Below are 16,866 nucleotides of genomic sequence, written 5' to 3'. Positions count from 1 at the left end.
TGAGATCACTTTAAAAGTGTATCGTCATTCTTTCCTTTTTTTTCAAAAACAAACTAGGGGTAGTTCTTGGTAATATATAAACAGATACTCAAACTTGGCCGCAACTGATAAGTAAGCACTCCAACTTTGAATATGCACATCTAGACAACTCAACTCAACTGCATTGTGTCTCAAATGAACAGTCCAACTTACAAAATGATCAACTAGACACCTCCAAAATTTATGTGTTACGTCAGCATCAGGTGTCCATGAGACACTGTGGGGACGAGTTGAAGAAAATTGATAAGAAAGTAGAGCATCTTTGAGGTTTCATTTAACACAATCCATTTCTGAAGTTTCAAGGTGTAAAGAAGAATTTACATATATGATAAGAATTACATTCAATTTTTAATAGAACATTGAGCATGAAATGGTAAAAGATCATCAAGCTGAATGTGTATGGATCACATTATACTTATATAATCCACAAGAAACAAGTGCCTTGCAAGTTTAACAGACAGTGTAATTTCTGTTTTCACATGTTTGATGTCAATGTGACAAAAACTCGTAAAAATACAGAGAAAAATGAATCTTCTATCCAATGACGTTTACTATCTAAATTAAACCAAAATAATAATAATAATGGGTGGTATCAAAAACTCATACCCGGTAATCACTTCTATAAGTATGGTTATGGAAATAGTTAAGCTCAAAAACGTGTATAATCCGCTATCTAGTATCCATGTTGTGAACCAGAGCGACAAGTTCGATGTTTTCATTCTGAGTTGCTGAGGTTCCAGTGGTTTCTTTTGAATCTGACATCTCATCAGGAAGGATAGAGGAGTTGGGATCACTTCTGGGAATCAAAAATAGTACAAAAAGTGGAGTGATTCTCAAAATGTTCCTTATCAAAATGGCTAGCCAGAGATTATGAAACTTTGTCCTTGTAATTTTGAAGACATGAAGCAACAATCCGCCAAACCATGTTGATGTCAAAAGTCCGGTATTGTCAATTGACATGAGCAAGGCGAAAAATGTGCCTTCAATGCCAGGAGGACATAGCTTGGAACTTAGAACAAGAAGTGGCATCCACTTTAGCCGTCCAACCAATTGAGTTACACTTGCATCCATCACCATGAAGAAATAATCAGGTATGCCAATTTTCAAATTTAAACGCAACACTAGCACCAAATCTAGCATTCCTGACAGACCAAACAATAACTGAGTCCAAAAAAGCAGGTCTCGAAAAGAATGGTCTTTCAATCCATATTGGTACAGTATAGCCCCTAATAGTGATCCAATGGAGGCTACTGCTGATATGTATCCGATATACTCCTGCAGGAATAAAGCATTTACAGAATTTCACATTTCCATTGTGAGTTCATCTACCAATAATACCAAAAAAGTACGCATGTTTAATAGAACGCATAATACATAAGCATACACTCACACTTGTCCTCAGCCGGCAAGTAAATACATACTCTTACTCTGAGTATGCACTATGCACGTCTAGACACCTCAACCTGTCTCCACTTTGTCAGCTGAACACTCCAACTTACAAAATGATCATAACCTCCAAAATTTATGTTTCATGTCAGCATCGGGTGTCCACGAGACAGTGGGGACGAGTTGGGAGTATTTAGTTGTCAATTGAGACCAAGTTGAGGTATCAAGATGTGCACTCTCTAAGTTGGAGTATTGAGTTGCCAGTTGAGACCAAGTTTGAGTGTTTGTTTATGTATTGTACCTTAATAGAATATCTCACGTGGGCTTCTTTCATTCTAAATAAGAGAACTTACATGAAATAGGAAGAAAGAAAAGTGCATTCAATCAGGTAAATCAATTTTTGTTATCCCCAAAAAGAGTACAAAGAACTAATTTTAATTTGATAATAAGGTTTTCTGATGCATTTACAACATTAACAAGAAGTCAAACCAAGATGTCAAATGAAAAGATAGGAGAGACCTACTGTATGTATAGTTGATAGGGTAAGCAACATTTGGCTTAGCATCTAAGCAGGTTAACTTGGGCCTCTGAGTTCCCTTATTTGTTTTTGTCCTTGTATAATTTTGTCTTGTGTTGTTAGTTAGAGCCTAGAGGGGGATACTCTCAATTATGCAGAACCTCTCTTGTGTGAGATGTCTCCTCACTCTAATTAAAGCCTTGCAAGTTGGATATTTTAGAAATGTGTTATTAGTTTCCTTTGGTTAACAGCAAGTTAAATGAATTTATGATTCTAAATAGCTTGATAGGAATGTGACATGTCTAACAGTTATTCACCTTTGAAAAATGTGGTCCTCCCTTTGCATCTGTTGCCCAGTAGAACATTCCTTCCTGGATATCTACACTCACCGCAAAGGATAAGTACATATAAAGACATGGTCGCCAAACTTCCGGGCATTTCAAAGTATTCCACATAGCCTTGGCAGCATCAGTTAAGTTCTGATTTACCTGAGGACGGATTATGATTTTAGAGACTGAATTGTTCACAAATAGTAGTGAGATGAGATGTAAGTACCTGTTGATAAGCAAAGTTGTGTGTTGGAGATTCCTTGAGCAAAACTCCTACCAGAATAACAAGCCCGGCTGGTATGGACAATAAGCCATATACCCCCTTTTTTTCAAAGAAAAGGATTCAGAAGTAATCTAAAAAAAAATTCAGAAGTAATCTACTATAATTAGACATTCACTAGACTTCCCAAAATGAATATATAAAAAGTTGTTAAAATTATGGATAGAAAGCTAACCATAGGGCCAAGTAAGTGAACTAATATACCACTTAAAGAAAATCCCACTAGTGCCCCAATTGAGGAACTCAAGGCACATAAGCTTTGCATATCAGCTGCAAGGGAAGGATGAGAACCACTGTTTTGCGCCACACATGCATCAACAGTCACGTCAGCTATAGCAACAGCAGCACTTCCTGCTGTCAAGGAGAGCAGTGCAAGCACAATATGCAAGTTCTTGTGCAACGATAAGAACAGCATGGAGACAACTCCAAGAGAACCTGGAATCATTAATGTCATGCTTTCATAAACAGAACGAAAAAAATAGCAAATATGCCAAAGAAATAATAAACAGAGACGATATTCAGTTAACTTTTTTCATTGAATTTACTTTTGTCAGCATTTTGATTCATTAAACAAGTTATGGTAAGGATGTCATGAAAAACTAGCACGAGACACTTGAAAATTTCATCAGTTTCAACCAATATTCCCTTAGGGTGCAGGCAAATGGTAGAAGTGTCATCAAGTGCAGAAGAAAATTTTACTGTATCAGTTTCTTTCAGAAAACTCGAAAAGGGGAATTAATTTCTTCCATCAGCATTAGCTAATGTCTCCTTAGCGAGTACCATAAAACTAAAAACTTAGTTAACAAGATATATATCAACACTTACATGATCCCTCCTTCAAAGACAATAATACTGATGTCTACATTAATCTAGGTTGTTAACATTTTCTTTGACCAAGATATATTTCCAATTTTAGTGGTGTCAGGGCTGAGTGTCTCAAAACCTAAGTTGTTCAGACTCTCCAAAAATGTTGCCGCACCTGTGTCGGATCCTTCAAAAATACACTATTTTTGGAGGATACGACACGCACCCGTCGACATTTTTAAAGAGTCCGAGCAACATAGCTCAAAACAAATTGTAACAAAAGCAAGAAGGAAGTCTCTTTTTAGTAGAATGGAATGGAGTCATTTACATGGAGCTAGAATGGATTTAAATCCAAATTCATTTCAGAAGTAGATGAGGACTTCTAAGATCATATGAATATTTCAGTTCCTTTTGAGGGGATAAGAATGTATTATCGGAAGTTTGAAGTGTAAATGTAGCCACTTTTCTGGCCAAATGTTAAAGAATATGAGAAGCATATTCAAAGTGCTATAGTCTTAAACCTAAGAGTTTCCTATAAATGCACCAAGGGTCATTCATCTCACCTGCACTAACTACAGTTTAGAAGGCTGGAGAAGATTCCAATTATTTGAAAATGTAGGAGAGCAAGTCATCACCTTATTAGCAAATTCCTAATCCTACTGATTATTACTCAGCTACTATCTTATTTTTCAATTGTAGTATTACCTATTGTTTCTTTGCTTCAGTTAACATACTATTTTGTGGTTGCTACTGTTCTCTGCTTCATTGTTTTCAGCATGGCTTATTCGCTATTGTATTTGCTATATATATTTGTTTTTTTATATGATTTACTTGAGCTAAGGGTTTATTTGAACCAGTCTCTCTACTGTCATTAGGTAGGGATAAGGTTGCATACATACCTAATACCACCTCCCCAGATCCCACTTATGGGATTACACCGGATATATTGTTGTTGTTGTACTGATTATGAGTACCATATCTAATTCATTAAGTTGTCCAATTTATGTTACACTAATTGAAAAGATGTCTTACACTAATTAATATGCCTACAAATCCTCTAACTATGGAATTTCTTTTTCGTGATCATATACATATATAATATATTCAGTTCATACGAAATTATACACATACATAATACAACATAGTTACACTCCCATTGATATGCTCCAACCTTGCTACGAATATATTTATCCTTGGGTGATAAAATCGGCATTTCCCTTGGACTGGAATGTGTAATAAACTTCAAATATCACACTAGATGGAAAGGGTTTCTTGGCTGTCAAAGGATCACATTCTCCCTTGTAATGCATATTTACCTGCCAAACCTACATTATGTGAAGACCTCATTCCATTGAATCCCATAGTTGCCGAAGTTCCATTACCTTTTGTTCCTACAATCTTTTGATTGCCCTTAGGGGGTGGAAAAGATTATTAATCCTTGGAATATGATTACTAATTTTATTAGTATCATGTCAGAATTACAGTAAGCAATTGCCTGACAATAAATAGTAATTCTCTAGTAACAAATCTTTGATTCCAGGAATTTCCTTACCTGATGATATACATCTTTTTTGATAAAGTTCAAATTGTTGACGAACGAAAGCACTTAGAAAGTATTACATAAGTTTACAAGTTCAATATATACTCACACACTTCAACTTCATGTTGTAGCTTTCAATATTTATGATTGAATAACTACAACTGTTAGGAACTTCAGAGATGCTCTTAGTCTATGCATGACAACCAACAAAGTTTTATTTGTTTGAAATCTTAAGGTTATCCAAATCACAGCAGAGACCAAATCACTTTGTGATTTCTTTCTCATCTACCTACGCCTTTTGTGGACAAATTTACTCAGTACCATACTAGTAGGAGGTAGCAGGTACCCCATAGAATAGGCGAGGTGTGCACAAGTTGGTGCGGACACCACTGTTATCAACAAAAGAATCCAAAGGTTACCTAAACAAGAAAATATTCATGGAACCTGCTCCGCAAGACATGTCAAATGGACATGTTATGTCATATGTGAGCTGATTGAAATAGATAGAGGAAAAGAACAGACTATGATTAAACCTTTACAAAATCTATTTGTGTCCAACTAAATTGGCTTAAGAATATATTGATTAGTGAGTAATATTCTTCCCTACCCTACTCAACACAATCCTATTTCTTAAGTAAGTGTTAAAAGATGAAATAGAAATCTTAATCCTAGATATAGTAGATAAGCTTGTTTTCTAGTGCCTGTAAAGTGTACTATGAAGTCTGGACATTTAAACCTGAAGCACTACACACTTGGTGAAAGAATCTAAGCATCCATCTCAGAAACTTAAGGCAATGGGTGGAGTAGCTCAAGACATTATAAACCCCTTTGGGAACTCTTATACAAACAAATGTGTGAAATAAACCAAAAATTTGGAATATGTTTGACTTTGATATAATATGAAAGTATTTGAGCATCCTACTGGAAATCTTAAGACAGTGGGTTGAGTGGCCCAGGCACTAAAACTTGCTTATGAAAACCTTACATTCCCTATGAGGGATAAGTGTATTCAACACCTTAACTAATACTATATTTTTGTTTACTTTTTTGAAAATTCCCAAGAAGGAAATTGCAATCTCAGGTTTGTTCTTAACTTGTTTGTAGTCACATTTAATTTCCTCTCCATCAAAGAATTTGTAGATGATTTAAATATTATGATGCACCAATAATTGCAATTCTCACAGGCAGCATTCTTAAAACTCTTACCCATCTGAGAACAGCAATGTACTTCAAACGCTACTCAAATTACAAGCCTAAGTTTGAGTTGTTTGTAACCGACATGCGACTCAACTGAAGCTACACCCTGAACATGCTACCAAAAGAAACTACTTAACATACTGATAAAAGCTTTCTTAAAATGGAGAGAAATATGTGCCAGTAGCATATTCTAAGATTCTCGTTCTTTCAATGACAGTTGAGCCTGACAGCCATAGGAGTTTTAGCTAAAGTTCTGGAGAAGATATCATATCCATCTTATCCTTTTCCCGCTACTTATGTACCTAACTACATCGGATTTTCCAGTTTTAGCAAGTACTATAATATAATGTGGACAGATTTCAACTAGCTATCAGCCTTGAGACAACATTAACTACAGCTAAACTAACAGATAATCAAGAGTCTAAAATCAGCAGTAAAACAAAATAAAAGCTAAATGGCATTGCATATTTTACCCGCAAACAAGAAATAAGGTCTGCGACGATACCCCAAAATGGGAACAGCATCAGTGAGAAGACCCCAAAGAGGCTTGACCATCCAGGGGATTGAAGTTATCCCTGAATAAACCTGAGATTCAGAAGGTTGCACTTTTTGTACATCCTTCATATAGTACTCTGTGCTTATTCTGGAAAAAGCTCCACCAAGTCCTTGGCTTACTCCATATACAATCACCACACTAAACACAAAATTCCAGTGTAATTCCATAGCAAGCATTTTGAACCAGTTGACTGGAGCACAAATAGAACTACAGATCCCATTATTATGCTCACTTTCTTGCACTTCCTCATCCTCACTATGAATAATTTGAAGTTTGGCTTCTTCCCCCTCACTATGAATAATTTGAAGTTTCTCTTCTTCCCCCATCACTCCCCAAATCAACAAAATGAGATCCCAAAAGAACAAGAAAACCCCACTTCAAAATTAGGCCTTTTTCAAGATCCTAGTACAAAAAATGTCCTGGAAAAGTCAACCTCCAAGCAAATGGAGATCCCAATCTGTAAAACCTCAGTTCAAGATTGAACCTTTTCAATATTCTGGTACCTCAATGTCTTGGAAAAGTCAACTTCCAAGCAAATGGGGATCCCAAAATCTGTAAAACCCCACTTCAAGATTAGGCCTTTTCAATATTCTAGCACAATAAAAGCATGGAAAAGTCAACTTCCAAGCAAATGGGGATCTCTTAAGCTTGTTTCTCCCATGGGGTTTTAGAGATTTCTTCCTAAACTTGGACTATTCCTCAAATAGCAATGAAATAAACTGTCTTAAAAAAAAATACAATAAAGATTCAAACTTTATCTGATCTACAAGCTAAATTCCCAAAAATATGTCCCCCTAGACCATTAATTATTCTTTCAACTTGCATATTGCTCCAAATTTCTCTCTGTGTTTGTCTGTTTGAGAAGGGTAAAAAATAGGTAGATTCAAGTGGTTGTTGGGGGGACAAGGGAAAATTTCAAGGTAGCTAAGTTTTAACATTTTCTTGTTCACACTTCACATCAAACTTCTGTATTATTATAGTAAGTAAAATCATCCCAAGGGAGAAGGAAGGCTGTAATAAAGGATTTAGCATTTTCAAACGAAAGACTACGGCTACTACATGCTGTCTTGTCTTTGTTAACTTACATACAATAATAAAGAAATTACATGTCATTTGTATATTTTGTTCGGATAATGAGGAGAACATGTCATTGTGATTATAACACTTCCTTTATTTTATGTCTACTAATATTATTATATATGTAATATTAGGTCCTAATGGATTGTTTTAATAGGATCTTTGATTTATTTCTTTCAAAATCTCAAATGAAAGATTTTTAAGATTTCTTCTTGCCTTTTTTATTTTTCTTGGAATCTCACTTTTTTTTTTTCTTGCTTCTTAATAACTCAAATTCATATTGATTAAACGTAGAAGATGCTTGTTATTCGAGCAATTTCGTCTTATTAAAATCTGTTTTTTACTTTATATATGCATGATTTATTAGGTCTTAATGGCACATCATAAAAAATGATCTTTGATTTGTTTCTTTCAAAATCTCAAATAAAAGATTTTTAAGATTTCTTCTTGTTTTTTTAATTTTTCTTGGTATCTCAAGCACATGCATATGCGATACACAAACTCTCTCCTTCACCTCCCTTCTATCTCGCTCGTCTCTCTTCGTATGAATTTGTATTTTAAAGTGTATATGATTGTATATTACATGTATCTAACTTGTCATCTAGTATGAAATTACTAATAAGAGACGGTATGTAACTTTTTCAAACTATAGAAAGAACTAGTTAATATGATAGGAATGTTTGTGTAATTAGGTAGTTTTTCCGCCAATCTCAAAAGTGGATATTTGCCCCCCTCCCCAACATTGAATTTTGACCCAAGTAACTTGATTTTGGGCTTGATCCAGTAATAGATAGCTCCTTACCGGCCCAAAAAGTATACGCCACGCATAAACGACGTCATTTCATGCTTAAATTAATTCTCCTTAAAACTTCTCGCACCGCCGATCGCCACCACTACCGCCGCCGCCGATCTAGGGTTTTGACAAGCCGGTGATATTTATCCAGAATGGAGGACAAAGGCACAGTTACAAGCCTTAAAACCATACAAGAACTAGCCGTAGAAGGGCAAAAGCATTTAGAAGATACAATAGAAGCAGCACATCAAATTCTCTCCGCCATGAACGATGAACTCTGTAATCCATCACTTTGGTCCACTCTAAATACAGCTGCTTCTTCTGCGGCGGCGGGTGGAGGAGTTGGTGCTAGTGCTGTTTTGAGTAACGGACAGCAGCACCATACAAACGGCGACATTTCGTCTGATACTTCTTCGTCTTCTTCTGCTTCAGCTCAGCATTTGGATATTGGTGGTGGTGCTCTTGATGAATCTCGTCTGCGTTACAAGTCCTCCATTGCTTCCTTGCGTTCTGTTCTTATGGCAATTTCTAATTCCCAAAAGGTAATTCTACGTGTAGAAATGCAAAAAAAATTTAACATTTTTTTAAATTGTGTGATATTTGTAATTTGTATGGTTAAGATAGTGATCTAAGGAAAAGTTAGTTTGATGTAATCATGAATCAACTATGGCTCGATCATAAACTAGTTGGATTCAGCTATATGAATGAATCACTTCTAGTGAAGTCCATTAAACAGAAAATGTGTAAAAGACTGGGGCTTTGGTTCAATGCCAAAGGTAGATCAACGTGACGCAACGAATTTGGATCCAACGTAGATAACCTCTAGTTTTAGAGGTTCCCAAAGGTTAAAACTATTGGATACTGGAGTGAAGTGGTTCCATATGGATATGGAAGATTCGTATACCTCCACCATCAACTAGCTTGAGGTTGAGGCATAGGTGGTGTTGGTGTTCTGTTAGATGGTAGTTTTGATTGGGAATGAAACTAAAGTAGATATTCTAGAAATGTATTTCCTTTGGAGTACTATAGGAGAGAAAAGCAGTATCCAGTTTGAGCAGCCAAAAAAGACGTTATCTAGCGATAAAGGTAAATACAGTGTGAAAAGAGTTTGGTGATTGATCTTAATCAAAAAAGAAAGGGTTAAACAGTTTTGGTGATTGATCTGGGAAAGACATTATGTGGTTATATACTAGCACAATTTGCCTTTACCAATATGAGCAACAGTTGTACATGGCAATTGTATATTTTGATGTTCTAGACATGGTGATAAGATTTCTTGACTTATGAATATAATATTCACTTGTTTGATTATCCCTCGTCATCAGTTGATGAAGCTCAACTGTGCTGCTTACTATTTTTCTGATTTGTCTTATATCCTTCTGGGTTTGTGGGTGGCTGTTGGGGCCTGGGGGTGGGAGAAGATATTTAACTATGTTTTCCAGGTTGTTCTTGTTTACGCTGTTTAAACGCTCATGAGGTGCAAGTGTTAATACCAAGATAAACTACTGTGTGTTATCCTTTTCAAGAAAGACTTAGCACTATAATCACATGTCAAGTCCTTGGTGTTGGTGGATGGATTGCCTTACATTTGTGCATTTGGAGAATCTGGTTAAGCATTAAGAGTTTTGTTTGTTTCTGTTTGTCAGTTTTAACAAATAAATCACTGATGTTGAGTGCCTTTTTGTTGCTCAGCATATGTCCGACTGCACATTAAATGAGTTCTTTTAGTAACTTCTTACTTTAGAATTGTGCACGTATTTGCTCCGTTTTAACTGCAAGTTGTCAAACTCTCCTTCGTGTTATCTCAATTCTCATGATTAACAAGTTATATTTTCTTGTACGTTTTGGAAAATTGTTGACTTATTGTATGATACTTCACACTCATTACTGGCTTTGTTAGCTAGGCAAAAGCATTGGAAGCTGCTTCTGCTAGTGGTTCACTATCTGCAGCAGATCAAGCTGAAATTGAGCAGCTGGAAGACCGGGCCTCTTCATTAAAAAAGGTATTTATAACATATCAAGTTTTGACATCTTACAATTTCGTTGGATTTTTTTTGTTGGTTTTTGGGATGCATGGTGGGGTGGGGGTTGGTGAAGCGAATGTGTGTGCATATTGAACCATGACTGATATTCCTTGATCCATTGTGTAATTTCTTATTCATTAAAGCAATATTGAGGTATACCGCATGTCACATTTCCATTCCTGACACACCCCAAAATATCTTCTTGTACAAACTTTCTGAAGTCTCAATATTTGTCACAACCTCAAATCTGAGCAATGTGACTTTGTAATAACATATGAAAACTTGGTTTCGACATCCTCTGCTTGTTGTACATACTGTATTATTATTAATTTTATTCCTATTACATTAAAATTAGTCAAATCATGTTTCATTTGCTTTATGTCTTGTCTCCCCTAGTGGCTATGAGAAGTCCTCAAATGAAGGTAGAGTTTTATCATACTTGAGTGCATGCCTAAAAGTTTTCTATTATCTTACGGTAGTGAAAAAATCAAATTGCTATTGTGGTCAAGATTTAAAGCATATTCTATTGTTCTTACAAATTGCAGGAGCTTGTAGACAAGAACAAGCATCTCAAGCTTCTGATTGATCAGCTTCGAGATCTTCTTTCTGACCTATGTACATGGCAGAGTCCCTGTTCTACATGACTCTGCTGCTATAACTTCAAGCAGATAAATTAAACCGATGAGGTGTTAGAGATGCCAAAAAAGAAATGTATTCAATCCTAAGAAACTGTTTTATTTTTCCCTTCTTTTGTACAGAAGTTGCTGCTAGATTTAAACAATTGGTCATCGCCGAACCCCTGCAATGATGCTGCTCGCGGTGCTACTGTTGTTTATGTTGAGATGTTCTGTCTGGTCTGGAATGAGCTGAAATTGTTTAGAATATATAATCTGTTTGAGTGGGAAGACTAAAGAGGGAAAAGGAGAAACCTTTTGATCTTAACTAATTATGCGAAATTTGTTTTGTTGTACACTATAATTGTCTCCTTGCAGCTAATTGTGCCTTGGTTTGCTCTGTTAAAGAAGCCCATGAAATTGTTTAGTAGCATTACAAATCTATCATAGAGCTTTGTTCATGAAGCCTCAAAACAAAAAATAATGTTGCAGACCTTATAAATACATCGTATTGTAGATGTCTATTATACTGTTTTTTGGATGAGTTTGAAATCAAATAGACTGGTTGCATGTAGCTTCTTGAAAATCCTTGCAGTGCTGTTTCTAATAATTTGCACACTTTCAGATAAGATGGTCACACTCTTCAACACAGTTATCGGAAATCCCATGATTTGTTTACACATCACAGCCCTAGCAAAATCAGCATTGACACTTGATCACAGCACACAGCCATGTCCACTCTGTGAACTGGCTATACAAAAGTGTATGATTTGGTTCAGATGATAAACAAGATGACTCTGATGAACAGATCAAACACAAATAGAGCCTTCCCTTATCAGTTATCACCAGAACAAACATTACATTTGGGAATCTCTAATTTGTCCTACCACAAGGGATTATACTGGATCAAATTATGGTCAGTAAAGCCATTTTCAGCTTGGAATTGACAAGACATTCTTCTATTGATAAAACTTCAAGATTGAATTAGCACAGCAGATAAACAAGACAAAAAAACTTAAACTCTGTTCAATTTGTCATAAATCTTACCTACCGATATATTGCAGAATGCAACAAAGCATAGGGAAAATGTTCGACTCATTAAACAAATAAAATGGAATACTGGATAGAGAGGAATGGAAGATACTATGAAGACAGATTCGAAACATCTCAGAAAATCAAGTGGAACTGCATTACAACTTTCTGTTTTGGTGTAAAGAACACTGTATAGAAGAAGTTGAACAGTTTTTTTGGAGGTCTCCAGCATGTTCTTAGTGCTGAGGAATACTGCATACCAGTTTCCAAATAAAAAAACAGCTCCAAGATATGAAAAATGGCTTCTAACCAATTCATCTTATCATATGTGTACACAAACACTAGTGCTACCATGCAGTGGAATTCATCTGTCTGAATGGAGAAAATTTAGCTGTTAATCTATGTTGATCAAAGGGAAAATGAAGTGTGTTCTTTTATTTCTAATTAAGATAGCAGTCACTCTATGTATGTATGACTTTGGGAAAATCCCCCTTACAATATTCAGATATCCACCACAATCAGTATCCATATCAGGAGATCTCAGAAATCAATGGCAGCTTTGTTACATCAAAATGATAATATAACAGAGGGGAAAAACAATAAGAAAAGAATGAGATATTGATACAAAACGAAGTAGACATATAAAATAACCAAGTCTAAACTAGAAGCTTATTGTGTTTTTTCTCTCAGCAGGGGCAACACACTGCCATAATGATTGATAAGGTGGAATACTAGCTGCATCCACCCCAAGAAATGAAAGGCTCCGCGCATATTCCTGAATATCAAGAAACAATTGCATGCAGATCTTGTCAGTTTCAGACAAATTGTGATCCGAAACATCTGAGCTTGCTCCAGCTCGTCTTTGAGCACCCAAACGTAGTTTTTGAAGAGAAGATTCCGTTCTTCTACTCATATTCACAAGTTCTGAAGTTAAATCATTGTAACATTGAGTTATTTCCAAAGCAGCACCTTGCAAGAGCTCATTCCTCGTCTCATTTGTCAGACATGTTGCAGCCCTTTCTCCCTCCAAAAATTCCTTCAACGGACGCAATACTCCAGAGACATATGGAGAATGCCTGATTGGGAGAGGCTTGTTAGTCATCCTGTAGGTAGCAGTTATCCCTTTCAACTGCCTCAAGTCCTCTACAGATTTCTCAACTATTGTCTCAATTATTGCACTCATCACAATTGGTAAAAGACCCTTCAGGGACTTCCCACCTAGTAAAATACTCTGTTTTACAAAATCACAAACTTCAGCAGGGCATGACTTGAGCAACTCAAGTATGTGTTCAAGGTAATCACCACACACTTCCTCCCCCAAACGGTTCAAATCGTGAACTACGTATACTAAATCGTCAGGGACTGCAGAAATAGCCCATTCAAATCCTGGGTTTGAGCCCACATTACCAGCTTTACGAGCAGCCAATCCGCCAGATAACCAGCTTGAGAATCTGGACATAAGTTGCAAAGACAAACGCAAGAACCTGTCTGAGCAAGATAGGACAAGAACATCATCTCTCCAGCAAGATCTTAAGCACTCTAAAAGAGCAATACTCTGCTTCAAAATCAAGTCTTGAGGCTTCCTCTGGTCAGAGGCCACTGGGACAAGACCAGCAACACTAAGTGCAGAATCAAGAGCCCCAGCTATCTCTTGGAACCTCAATGAGAAATAGACACCCACATTCCATTGCTTCATGAACTCAATATATGCAGCTTCAGACCGAAACTTGACTACTTCAGATCGTGAGGGACAGTAACCTTCTAAATGTGCCAGGAAATCCAAGCTTGCTTTGTAATTTTTTAGAAACACAGTAGGCCTTCCGGGAGAGAACACCACTGGTTTTCCTTTCTGGATAGCGAAGTGAACCTCTTTAAGGATAGAATTCGCAAGGAAGCTAGAAACATGCAGACCCGAATTCTCAATAGAGGATATATCCAATAGAAACTTACAATCATCCTCTATATATTGCTTGATCTTAACATAATCCTCCTCAAGTTCATGTCCAGATGATCCACCAACAACTCCAGATGGATTTTGCGGGATAACTTTTTGGATCAAAGGTCCCACTATAGTCGATCGAAAAGTTTCCTCCGCATTCTTGGTATTATCAATGGCAGCATACGCACGCAAGCAGTTATATATAGCATTAGCATCCCTATATTCAAGCCCGTCTACAAGACAATGTCCTAAGCTTGTATCTAATAAAGAACTAGCATTCTGTATTCTCTTCTCCATATTCTCAATAAAAGGCATATTCTGTGCATGAGAAATATAAAATTTTAGCCTATTCATTTCACTAGCAATTCTCTCAAGTAACATACTTTGAGTTTCCCTCAAATTAGATCCACTCTCAACATAATCAGTTTGTCCACTTGGTAACTCCTTAATCAATTTTTCAACTTTAGAAACAACATGAAAAGTATCAAGCAAAAGTTCAAGAACTTCCCTGGCTTCTCCAGCATCAGCTCGTTGTTTAAGCCTGTTTTGTAAAGCAGCAAGAGACCCTTCAACAGCATTACGAAAACCATCAATTTTCTCCCTGATCTCAAACAACGGAGCCCTCATACGTACAACAGCAGCATCAACATCAGTAAGCTTCGTACTAAGGCTAACAAAATCAGCATAATCTCTATTGATGAGATCCACAAGGTCACGCTGAAGCGACGTGAAGTGAGAACGGAGCTCCGAACGGAGAGTTTCAAGGGGAACAAAGGTGCGTAAATCGGAGATATATGATTCTGGATCGAAATCTTGGGATTGGAACAATGTGGGGTTTAGCCATTGTGGTGGATTTGGGTCAGTCGGGTCTCCGAACAGGTCTGTGGCGGAGCGTGGTGGCGCGTGAGTGGATTGTGGTGAAGGGGGTGGTTGAGATTGAAGATCTTGCATCTGGGTATTTGCTAAATTCGATCAAATTGCTCTGAATTTTGAAGAAATGCAGAGAGTAATCAAGATCTGGAAGTGAAGAAATGCAAAATTTCTATTGAAACTCCACTCTGTGTTTACTTAGTAGAGAAGAATTGAAAATGATCAAAATGGTGCTTAATGTATGAGATTTGGTTGCATTTGGTCCTTAGACTTATGTAAATATGAGTGATTTCTAATATGTATAATCTCACTTCGAAATTATACTGATTATATTGTTATAATTAATTTGGTTTTATGTCGTGTTAGTAAGGATAGTTGTTTGTTTTCCTAATATAATAATACGTATTATACTTAGCTCAACTGAAAATATTAAGTATAGATTTTCTTTTATATTTCATTGAATATAATTTCTTCAAATTTTGTTTCTATATCGAAAGTATTTTAAAGATTCTTTCAAGTGAGAGGTAGAAAATTTGATGTAGATTGTGAATTCGGAGTGAACATATTAGAAGATACTTATTATTTTGTAGCTTATCAACTCGTGTGAAGTACACATATCAAGAGTCTATGTTTTCGATAATAGTTAATTTATTATCTTTATTTATATGTCTTAGAATGACGTTGATCGCTTTTTAATATATATTAAAGACGTTTTTTTTTCACACACGCATTTCATGACGAGGCACAAATTATGAAATAAAGTTTTTCTCTTAGTACAATTATAATTGAATATTATATGTCAATTAAGGAAGGAAACTCAAAAATGATGGAGAAGGCAGACATTCAAGTTAAATAAACTCCTCCATCGTAAGACTCTTACAAACTCAACACGAATGGCTCGGCAAACATTAATTCATACTTAGGAGACACTGAGAGTGTAATCAGGGATCATAAAGGACAATGACTTTTGGATTTCAACAAGATACTAGCACACACGAGCACCACACAGACTGACCATCATGCAATCCTACAAGGTCCAAAGATTGCAAGATAAAAAAACTAACACTCTTAAAATTGAATACAGATTCTACAAATGTTATCTCAATGCTCTAAAGAGGACATCTTCCTTATGCCAATATAATTTTCGAATACAGTTAGTTGATGCATCAGCTAGGAGGTAGCGAACATGCTAGCTAAAGATGAGATAAGGAGACAAATTCATTATGCTCCTATATTTTTTGAAAGTTCCCCTGATGTATGCTAGGGAAGCATTACAAGCAAATATCAATGGAACTTTTTTTGTTCGGAACATTTCGTTTTACAATATTGATACTAATGACTATACCACAACCCAACATTCAACTATGAGGGATGCCCTGTCAAGTAATATATTAACTACTTACTAATTTATATTTATGAAAATCCGGCTTAATCAATAAGATATCCATTGATTTAGTATCCAGTTCATAATTATCGGGTGATTAATACGTGGTGTATTGACTCAATCAATTCATATTCCCTTTTTCACTTTCACTCATCAAACGAAACATTTTTCTTTTTCTACTTAAACATTTTTATATTTAACAAATCTTCACCTATACAACAACTTAACATTTTAAAACTTAAAATATACTATATATATCAATATATTATACACACAAGAAGTGAAGACTTGTAGGTTATGATCCCATTCAACTAACTGGTAGACCAGTAAGAAATTCAACTTACAAATATGTATCAGGTCATATTAGGAGCAACAAAATACTAAATGAGGCTCTAAAATAAATAATATACACTTTATATACCAAGGGGTAAAAGTATAAATAAATATTACTTAACGGGTTAACAATTTATACAATAAGAAATTTG

The 16,866-nt window shown here is 35.9% G+C and overlaps 3 protein-coding genes across 4 annotated transcripts; 1 reads left to right on the top strand and 2 right to left on the bottom strand.

Moving 5' to 3' along the window:
• Nucleotides 1-435: 435 nt before the first annotated feature.
• LOC125814401 (probable folate-biopterin transporter 2) lies at nucleotides 436-7,279 on the bottom strand. 2 transcript variants are annotated; one of them, XM_049493849.1, is made up of 5 exons: nucleotides 6,566-7,279; nucleotides 2,727-2,986; nucleotides 2,498-2,593; nucleotides 2,260-2,430; nucleotides 436-1,314 (listed from the first exon to the last, which is right to left on the bottom strand). In XM_049493849.1, exons 1-5 carry the CDS (start codon nucleotides 6,972-6,974, stop codon nucleotides 709-711), a joined length of 1,542 nt encoding a protein of 513 aa, XP_049349806.1. In that variant the 5' UTR covers nucleotides 6,975-7,279; the 3' UTR covers nucleotides 436-708. The 2 variants fall into 2 exon arrangements, with proteins under 2 accessions (XP_049349806.1, XP_049349807.1); XM_049493850.1 differs by having other exon boundaries at nucleotides 6,598-6,811.
• A 1,331-nt stretch (nucleotides 7,280-8,610) lies between these two features.
• Nucleotides 8,611-11,565, top strand: LOC125814433 (mediator of RNA polymerase II transcription subunit 30). Its single transcript, XM_049493878.1, has 3 exons — nucleotides 8,611-9,060; nucleotides 10,423-10,521; nucleotides 11,088-11,565. Exons 1-3 carry the CDS (start codon nucleotides 8,671-8,673, stop codon nucleotides 11,184-11,186), a joined length of 588 nt encoding a protein of 195 aa, XP_049349835.1. The 5' UTR covers nucleotides 8,611-8,670; the 3' UTR covers nucleotides 11,187-11,565.
• A 1,040-nt stretch (nucleotides 11,566-12,605) lies between these two features.
• Nucleotides 12,606-15,219, bottom strand: LOC125814393 (conserved oligomeric Golgi complex subunit 2). Its single transcript, XM_049493842.1, has one exon. The coding sequence runs from the start codon at nucleotides 15,076-15,078 to the stop codon at nucleotides 12,850-12,852; it is 2,229 nt and encodes a 742-aa protein (XP_049349799.1). The 5' UTR covers nucleotides 15,079-15,219; the 3' UTR covers nucleotides 12,606-12,849.
• Between the last annotated feature and the right edge of the window lie 1,647 nt (nucleotides 15,220-16,866).

This window comes from Solanum verrucosum, unplaced genomic scaffold (genome assembly GCF_900185275.1).
Source record: "Solanum verrucosum unplaced genomic scaffold, falcon-dt-bn FXZP01000268.1, whole genome shotgun sequence".
Lineage (NCBI taxonomy): Eukaryota > Viridiplantae > Streptophyta > Magnoliopsida > Solanales > Solanaceae > Solanum > Solanum verrucosum.
This window is presented reverse-complemented; position numbering and strand designations above follow the sequence as displayed.